The sequence below is a fragment of the Gastrolobium bilobum genome, unplaced genomic scaffold (genome assembly GCF_033153095.1).
Source record: "Gastrolobium bilobum isolate Gb01-03AN ecotype WA unplaced genomic scaffold, APGP_CSIRO_Gbil_v1 utg330893, whole genome shotgun sequence".
NCBI classification, from domain to species: Eukaryota; Viridiplantae; Streptophyta; class Magnoliopsida; order Fabales; family Fabaceae; genus Gastrolobium; species Gastrolobium bilobum.
This window is the reverse complement of record NW_026896879.1, coordinates 5,995-15,903: the sequence shown is the minus strand read 5'-3', so window position 1 is coordinate 15,903 and position 9,909 is coordinate 5,995. Positions and strand designations below refer to the sequence as shown.

Sequence of the window (9,909 nt, the reverse complement as noted above, 5' to 3'; positions counted from 1 at the left end):
AACACTTTGGAGTAACAGAAAGCATGGAATTTTGGAAGGCTGGTAAAGCTGACATGGTCGGGGTTGGGTCTGTTGAGGTCTCTCTCAGGTCCATCTTGTATTGAGAGTAGGTTGAGGGTGCATGCTTTGGTTTTGTGTCTGGATCTGGGTCAGTTTAGGCCTAGGTAGGGGTAGGGGTTTGGATATGGTTTCAGGTCTGGGTTCATTTGCGCATTTGGGTTTTGGGTTCGATTTGGATCTGGATCCACAGTTTTCAGGTTAGAGTTGAGTTTTGAGTCTGGTTTCATTGTTTGAGCTCTGCATGTCGGTAGGTTTGTCCACCTCTTCTTCATGGACAACTTATCTTCCTCTCTGTTTTTATTTTGAGGTTTCTTCCGGTTCGCGTGGAGAATTCCTCTGATCTTCTCAAACTCTCCCATGGTTTTCGAATTTTCTTTTTCAATTCCTTTCATAATCTGTAGTAGTTCGTTGCTATGTTCAGTGTATATTCCTTTGATTTCATCTTCCTTATCTGTAGTTTACTATGTAATGCTGTGGAGATTTTCATTGTAATCTTTTTTTATCCATACAAATCTCTTGTTTCTATTTCATTTTATCTTTGTTCTTGGTTGAACGTAACAAAATGGTATTAGAGCTCCCGATTTCAGAGTTGTGGTATCAGATTAGAACAAATGATAATTCCGGAGCAATTTTGAGAATTCTCTGGTGCTCTTCTTGTAGAACTGATTTCCCAGTTCCATTCTGCCTTTCTATTTGAGCCTTCTATTTAATAACTGTTGTAAATATTAGTTATTTATTATTATTTGTTGTATTGGGTCAAGTCCATTAGGTCAAGAATTAGGTCTTTTATTCTCTATAAATAGAGACCTTTTGTATCAGATTATTTACACAATTCAATAATATCTTATAACCCTTTTCCAAGTTGGTATCAGAGCCTCGCCGCCCCCCACTTTCTCTTGTGGAATTTCTTAGCAGAGGTAGGCTGGGCGTGTTGCATCATTCACTCTTCAAGCCCAATTGGCTCTCGTGTGAGGGGGCGTGTTGAGATATATAGTCCCATATTGGTTGTATGAGCAACTAATGGTTGCAACCCAATTTGGTAAAAAAATCAAGAGACTAAGGACAGATAATGGTACTGAATATGTCAATCACAGTTTTTCCCAATTTATACGAAATAACGGTATGATTCATGAACTTGTGTTGACACCCCTCAACAGAATGGAGTTGTTGAAAGAAAAAATCGTCACCTTCTTGAAGTGGCTCGTGCATTAATGTTTCAGATACATGTACCCAAATACTATTGGGGAGATGCTATTCTTACTGCAGCATTCTTGATCAACCGTTTACCCACTCGGGTACTTGACCATGTAAGTCCTATTCACTCTATAACTTCTTTTTTCCCTTCTATTCCAACTATGAGTCTTCCTTCACAAGTGTTTGGGTGTGTTACTTTTGTTCATGTTCATAAACATCATCGCAGTAAGTTGGACCCTACGGCTATTAAATGTGTCTTCCTTGGTTATGTTCCTGATAAGAAGGGCTACAAGTGCTATCACCCTGGTAATCGGAAATTTTTTTCTATGGATGTTACATTTCAAGAATCTGAGTCCTTTTTCCAAGGTCCTCATCTTCAAGGGGAGAATAATTCACCAGAAAACTCATCACCTTCCTTCTTTGAGTTTGAATCTTCAGTGTCTATTCCTTTACCTGTGTCAATGTCTCCTCCTCTTGTTCCTGTTCCTTCTATGTCTGATCCTCCTGTGAGTGATTCTCCTGTGACTGATCCTCCTGTGACTGATACATCAAGTACACCAGAGATACGGAAGATTGTGACTTCTGAGTTGGTATATCAAAGAAGGAAACAACCCACATTGCCTCACCAGCAACCTCAATCGTCTGAACCACTGGTAAGTCCTGAATCTCATCTTTCTGATCATGATGTTAATACTTCTGATGACTTACCCATTACTACTGCTTCTGATGATTTACCCATTGCTCTAAGAAAAAGGAAAAAGATCTTGTTCCAAGAAATCTTGTTCTTCCTGTCCCTTTTGTACTCAATATCCTATCTCCCATTTTGTTTCCTCTGCTAATCTTTTTGTGCAGCACAAAAGCTTTGTTTCAGCACTAGATTCTATTTCAATCCCAAAATCAGTACATGAAGCCTTGAAAGATGGGAATTGGGCTCAAGCCATGCAAGAGGAGATGAATGCGTTGGAGAAAAATAAAACATGGGAGGTTATTGATAGACCTAACGGAAAGAAAGCAGTAGGGTGCAGATGAGTTTATGCCCTGAAATATAATTCTGATGGAACTCTTGAGAGATACAAGGCTCGATTAGTCTTCGAAGGTTACACTCAAACCTATGGCGTTGATTATGAAGAAACCTTTGCTCCAGTTGCAAAGATGAATACGGTGAAATTCTTGTTATCCCTTGCTGCCTATTACAATTGGGATATAAATCAATTTGATGTGAAAAATGCTTTCCTCAATGGTGAGTTAGAAGAAGGAAGTCTATATGGAAATCCCGCCTGGTTTTGATTCTATAAAGGGAGAAAATAAAGTTTGTAGATTAAAAAATGCCTTGTATGGATTGAAGCAGTCACCTTGTGCCTGGTTTGGAAGGTTTACTAAGGTTATGATGACCTTAGGATACAGACAAAGACAAGGAGATCACACTATTTTCTTCAAGCACTCCCAAAATGGGAAGCTTACTGTGCTTCTTGTATATGTTGATGATATCATTATCACAGGTGGTGATTTTGTGGAGAGACACATTCTGCAAACACGGCTTGCCTCTGAGTTTGAAGTCAAAGACCTTGGGAAACTGAGATATTTCCTAGAGATAGAAGTAGCTCATTCAAGCAAAGGAATTTTTATTAGCTAGAGGAAATATGTTCTTGATCTTCTCAAAGAAGCAGGAAAGCTCGGGTGTAAACCCTCTAATACTCCTATTGAGCAGAATCACAAGATAGGCTATGAAGAGGAAAGTCCTCCAGTTGATAAAGGACAATATCAACGGCTAGTTGGGAAATTGATATATCTGGCTCATACTAGACCAGACCTAGCTTATGCTGTTAGTGTTGTCAGTCAGTTTATGCACGATCCAAAGGAGAAACACATGCAGGTAGTAGAAAGAATTCTTCAGTATCTTAAAGCTACTACTGGTAAAGGATTGTTATTCCGACGTGATGGCAATCTCTCTTTAGAAGTCTACACTGATGCTGATTATGCTAGATCCGTGACTGACCGTCGATCTACCACTGGTTATTGCATGTTTTTTTGCGGTAACTTGGTGACATGGAGAAGTAAGAAACAAGATGTGGTTGCCAGATCAAGTGCAGAAGCTGAATTTCAAGCTATGGCTCAAGGCATTTGTGAGCTACTGTGGCTGAAAATTATACTTGATGATCTCAAAATAAAATGTGAGGGACCTATGAAGCTGCTATGTGACAATAAGTCCGCTATTTGTATAGCTCATAATCCGGTTCAACATGATCGGACTAAACATATTGAGGTCGACCGCCATTTCATCAAAGAGAAACTTGATAGCGGGTTGATTACCACTCCATACATTCCCACTGGGCGTCAATTAGCTGATCTATTGACAAAGGAACTTCCTTCAGACAGATTTCAAGAACTTACTAGCAAGCTGAGAATGATAAATATCGATTCCTCAGCTTGAGGGGGAGTGTTGTAAATATTAGTTATTTATTATTATTTGTTTTATTGGGCCAAGCCCATTAGGTCAAGAATTTGGTCTTTTATTCTCTATAAATAGAGACCTCTTGTATCAGATTATTTACACAATTCAATAATATCTTATAACCCTTTTACAAGTATAACTAAAGCACTAGCTGTGTTTCCTCACTCCCACCAAATTCTAACAGATTTTTCCCTAACAGATTAGGGGATATTCTTTGCTGACTCATCCAGGTTAAATGTTCACCTGTATCACTTCCTATGATTGACTCTTACAGCAGGATTCCTATCATTACTTCCCTCCAAAACATTCATATATTGTGACATTTGAAGAATGATTATTTTATGAATCGTTCAAATTCGGTCGGTTCTCCCTGCCAGGCTGTCTGTCATGATGGTTCCTACATTAATAACTGTGTCACAGCTTTTGAGCAGTTCCACTCTTGCAACTGTACCCAAAGCTGAGTTGGTTGAGCAAACAGTTGCTGTAATTCAATTGCTACCAACCCATTTGCCACCGTGTTTGGGCTCAAATCTGGAGGCTTTTGTGGTGGCGGAGGTTTGGCTGGATTGCACAAATTCCGGACCCTTATTTCATACGTGCCAAATAGAGTATGGATAAATTGAGTGTGGTTGAGAATTCTTCCGAGATGCATGTGTATCTGGGAAGGTTTATGAGAAAATCTTTCTCACTTTGTTGCTTTGTGGCACTTTTGCCATGAAATCTGGTGACCTTTTACACCTTCAAGTGAACATAGCATATCACCAAATGTAATGTGACCTGCTGGACCGGGCTTACTACTAGCTGGGTAATAGGGACACCCCGGGTTCTTTGAGGCCCATTCCTTTTCTGCAGTGACTCGGATTTGGTCGGACCGTTATCAAATGCATGTAGCGGCCGGTAATGGCCAACCCTGAAAATGCTATATTGCTATAGCAGGTAGTGGTATAATGCAACAGTGAAGTCCTATGCATAAACTTGTTACGGCATTCGTTCATAATTAAATACATCATAATTATCATTCCAAACAAGGATCCAAGTAACATAAAGGAAGCAACAAAACTTCATTCACTTTCACTAATAGAAACATTGTTGAGATGTTATGGCACATCTTCAATTTGTTGATCTCCACACTTTCTATAACTTTCCTTCCTCCAGAAAGGCAATGAAATTGCTTGTCTCCTAGACCTTGTATGCAGCTAGGTGAAAAGTAAAGGCTCACCAGCTGCCGTTACAACTGCAATATCACCCAAAGTCAAGGTATCATCATAAAAAACATGCTCATTTTCATTATCTTCCACATCACCCATGTCTTCTACCAACCATTCATTTCTCTGATTGGTAAATGTTTATTGCTTTGGCTCCATGCCACCTATTTTAATTCCTCAGAAGTTCAAATGGTTAAGGTGAGAGTAGCTGCGGCTTGCCGCTGGGCTTCATTGTGATATTTGCAGCAGTAGTTATTGCTGATATTGAACACGTGCATTTATAGTATATTTTTGTATTATTTGCAGTTTTCATTGTCAATTATTTTTTTTGCATATAGGTATATGATGATACAACTGAAGGCAGAAAAGTCTGCACTTATTACAGACTGGATTCAATTCCTGTTGTGCTTATTATTGATCCCATCACTGGCCAAAAGATGCGCTCGTGGTGCGGAATGGTTCAACCTGAAAGCTTATTGGAAGTATGTAATACAACTTTTTAACTTACTATGGAACTTTTTCACTATGGAACTTTTTCACTATGGAACTTTTTACTTGGGAAACTGAAACATTATTCATATTAAATCTTGGACCTGGTTGTTATTTTATAGTTCTATACTGATTTGAGTCTTGTGCTTTACTTTAGGGTCTACTGGCATTCCTTGATGCAGGTCCTAAGGATCATCACATTACCTTGTCTCACAAGCGTCCTAGAGGAAGTTCTAGCCCACCTAAAACTAAAGGTTTGTTGCTAGTCTCTTTCAGTGTGCCAGTTTGTTCGGTGTCAGGATGACTTGACATTTAAGGTGTCTTTATTGTTATATATAATTGTTACTCTTTTTACTTATCAACACTCCATATAATTGATATCTTTCATCTGTTGGACATGCTTTTTTTCATTTTGTTGAGTATTGAAAATTCTGCTTTCGCTGGCTGAATTCCGTGTCCATCATATACTAATGATAAAATTATCTCTTGCATATTTTTGTCATCATCATGATCTTTTGATCCCTCACCCTTATCCTCGCAAGTCGAGAGCCTTGTGTACTGGGGTTTTCTCTTATCATGATCTTTTGATGTTACAGCTATTCTAGATTTAGGTGAAAATAAAGAAGAGGATGAGGAAGTTCAAAGAGCTCTGGCAGCTTCCATGGAAAGCATGAAAGAATCTAGTGTAATGGCTGGAAGAGATAATAAAGATGCAGATTTTGCTGTCAACTGGCAAGAAACAGCCTTGCCTAAGAGGCCTGCATATCCAACCCTGCCTGAAGAACCCAAGGCTGAAAGAAATCTCCTATGCAGAGTCGGTGTCCGGCTTCCAGATGGACGCCGGGTACAGCGTAACTTCTTTCGCACTGATCCAATTCAGGTAACACATGTTACTCTCATATACCCGTAGGAATGCATCCAATGGTATGTTATTGGTTTATGGTTTGTCTTCTGCTCAATTTAGTTATGATTTCTGAATGCCATACGTTTTTACCCTTCAGAGAACTGCTGGATATGATTCTATATCTGTTATGTTTTGATCTCGCAACACTACTCTGAAATGGTGATGGTTGTGGATTTATGTGATACTGAGTCTCGGGCCATATTTTAACTATTAAATTTATTATGCACAACCTACTTGCATAAGGATGACTTAACTATGTACTACGGTACTATTGGGAGTTACATGCATTTTAATTGACGACCATTGGGGAGTTACATGCATTTGACTGCTTTATAACCGTGTCTGTTTATACTAATGATTGGTGCATGTAGATAATCTTTGCCAGGTTGAATTTACAGGGTTATTTTCTTGTTAATTCGGAGAACAGTACTATTTATCCTGCTGAATTCACACATTTGTTACACATCACTTAGCAAGAAATTATTAATGTTTGGGGTGGGGTGTGTGGAAACCAGTATATGCAAATGTCATGTTTCTGTGACTTGAAGACCTTCATGTTGGTGCGTGGAGATTATTTTATTTATTTAACTACTCTGTACGAAGCCTATGAGCCTAGCATTGCATTGTGAAAGGGCTGGGAACATATGCTTTTTATGCAAGTTGATTTTGTATTTTTTAGTTTATTTGTTTGGTTTGGATTTTCTTAGTGACCTTTTTTCCTCTTGAAGCTGCTGTGGTCATTTATTTCTGCTCAACTAAAGGAAGATGAGACAAAGCCATTTAGATTAACACAAGCAATTCCTGGAGCGTCTAAAAATCTGGACTATGAAAGTAATTCAACCTTCGAGGAATCAGGGCTTGCCAACTCTATGATCTCTGTGACTTGGGACTAAGTTTTATTCATTACTGGGTTAAATTTTCAGACTGGAGAATTTTGGATTGGTGATTCCCATCTATATATGATCCCGTTTTCATATTTTGATGAGACTGGTTTATGTCTAAAGAAAAGGGGAAGGTTCATTGAAATATTTTTGTGTATAGATTCTAAATGATGGGTAAAATCAAGTTAATGAAAATATATCAATGTTATTACTTATTAGGTATTAGTACTATTCTCTCCCCTTGGGCTTTCTAAGCTGTGCAACTATATTGTTTTACTCGATGACAAAATGTTATTGGGAGTAGTCATTCAACTTTGTTTGCTTGTTTTTTTATTGGAAAATTAATTTTCAAATTAAAAACAGCTCTCCAAGGACCCTATCGTTAAGTGTATATGTGGATCTGGATATTCCCTCAAAGATATTTTAACTTTTAAGACACGGCCCCACTTGTGACGTAACAACTACCAAACCCCCTGATTGGGCTTTTTGCCACGTGAAAAGAATGAAGTTAAAAAGCAGATATACCTGTATTAAAAAAAAAAAGAGAAAAAAAAAGCAGATATACTTGAGGAGCACGTACAAAACCTAGTTCTACAACTATTAGTCCATCCAATACGAAGCCACCAACGAATATGCTTAAAGTATTTGGTCTTCCACCATTCGCATAGATTAAAAACCTGCATACGCAAGCAGGGGATTCAAATTCCATCACGAATCGAAAGCAAACACCTTTGCTAATAAAGAAGGACCTACCTCAAATGACAGTGACCGCTCACCGACAGTCAGCTTTGTGAGAGAACATTGGTCATTTGTTTAAAGAATAAAACAGGGGATAATATTAGAAAGTAGTTGACCTTTTTGTTTAATTGTTCAAATTACGTAAATACTGGACATAAAATAACTCCAATATAAATCTCTAATTTTTTGTTCTACACTGAATGTTACAAATTTTGTTCAAGATATAAAAAGAGAAAAATTTCAATAATCTTAATCTGAGGTTGTTATATTACCATGTAACTCAACCGTTATACTATTCTGTTTATATTTCTTTTAATACGCATCAAAATAGAAGCCGTCTCTTCTAGCGCTCCAGAAGAGGGACTATATATCATTATTAACATATATTAATACCTAATGTGTAAAAAATCTATAGATTGAAATAATGAACAAAAACAAGAGTAAACCTCGTGTATCATGTACATCCATGTGATGTGCCATAAAGGAAACGCACGTACGTGACAGATAGGGGCCCTGTAATTGTCCAAAAAGCAAATGCGGACCCACCAAAGCTGAAAGACGACACCATGCTTCGTCAAAAAAGATGATTTGAAAATTGAAAGCAATAAAAGACACTGCCAGCACCAGCACTATTTGTAAAAGTAATAATGCATTGAATCGAGTGGTCACCTTTTTTCCGTAATATTCATTCTTTTCCAGATCATTCCTGATAAGCATAGAAAAAGAAAAAAAAAAAAAAAACACACACACAATAGTCTTTTAGCTTTTATCAAAATTATTAAATTTTTTTCAAAAAAATATTTATTCATCGTGAATTTTTTAAAAAAAGGTTTAAACAAACTGTCTCTGAATACAAAGAAAAAAGAATCATATTAATTTATTTAATTTACAATATCAATTCATTTATTTTAAGAATTTAAATAAGAGAAAATATTATTTCTCTTCACACGACACACAAACTATATGATCCACACATTTTTATATTTTTATATAGGTGAGATAATTATCTCCTATAACCCTTTAAACCCTTATTTTAGTTGCATTTGTTGGTCTATTTAAGAGAAACCATTCCATTTGCATTCTGCTTCAAACACCAACTTGTTCGTCCTCCTTTCCAAAACGTAGTTTTCCTCATATATATGGCTGCTCACTCTACGCCGTGGGTTTCCACCATGTTCGTCCTGCTTCTCCTTCTAGTGGCTACCGGTGGGTTTTTCTAAATATTTAATGTCGTCATCATTTTGATTTGTTTTCATTGTGGTCTTACTCTTAAATATGAAGATGCTACCAAAGAATTAGACACTTACTTGTGTTGCTCACATAATCCACAACTTGTATATAATATTTTATCTTTCCTTTTTATATATCTCAACTTTGTGTTGTTTTGTGACTTAAAAACAGAGATGGGGCCCACAATGGTGGCAGAAGCAAGGAATTGTGAGTCTCAGAGCCATCGCTTCAAGGGAACATGTGTGAGTGACACTAACTGTGCTTCTGTTTGCCAAACTGAACACTTCACTGGAGGACATTGTCGTGGCTTCCGTCGCAGATGCTTTTGCACCAAAAAATGTTCATAAAAGGAGTGCTCTCAAAGAGATCTGAATGAAGATGATGGACTTATCACCTTCCTACTCAGTTTATATTTGAGAATAATGTAACCCATTTTATTATGGGTTTCTTTGCTTGCCTTCGTCGCGTGTATTTTGTCTCGTCATCAGATCTTTTGATCGTGTGGATGAAGAAAATAAAGGAATAATATGTCTGTCTTTCTTTAATTTACTGTTAGAGTAAGCTTTATTTCCACCCTAATATTTAGATATATATTGGGTTTATTGTCCGTCTTGTTATAGAAAATAATTTATCTTCGTTGATTTCAAAATAATTTTATTTTAGATTGAAAAAAAATTATTTGATTATAATTGTAATTTATGTAGAGGTTATACTAATTTTTATTATAATTTTTTTCTTCACAATACCAAAACGATA

At 37.1% G+C, this 9,909-nt stretch overlaps 2 protein-coding genes across 2 annotated transcripts; both read left to right on the top strand.

Annotated features, from left to right (window-relative positions):
- Nucleotides 1-5,233: 5,233 nt before the first annotated feature.
- On the top strand, nt 5,234-7,434 carry LOC133302600 (plant UBX domain-containing protein 7-like). The gene is made up of 4 exons (XM_061502409.1): nt 5,234-5,393; nt 5,558-5,654; nt 5,997-6,280; nt 7,033-7,434. Exons 1-4 carry the CDS (start codon nt 5,349-5,351, stop codon nt 7,195-7,197), a joined length of 591 nt encoding a protein of 196 aa, XP_061358393.1. The 5' UTR covers nt 5,234-5,348; the 3' UTR covers nt 7,198-7,434.
- Nucleotides 7,435-8,969: 1,535 nt separating this feature from the next.
- Nucleotides 8,970-9,698, top strand: LOC133302599 (defensin Ec-AMP-D1-like). Its single transcript, XM_061502408.1, has 2 exons — nt 8,970-9,129; nt 9,325-9,698. The coding sequence occupies exons 1-2, from the start codon at nt 9,063-9,065 to the stop codon at nt 9,498-9,500; spliced, it is 243 nt and encodes an 80-aa protein (XP_061358392.1). The 5' UTR covers nt 8,970-9,062; the 3' UTR covers nt 9,501-9,698.
- Nucleotides 9,699-9,909: the final 211 nt, after the last annotated feature.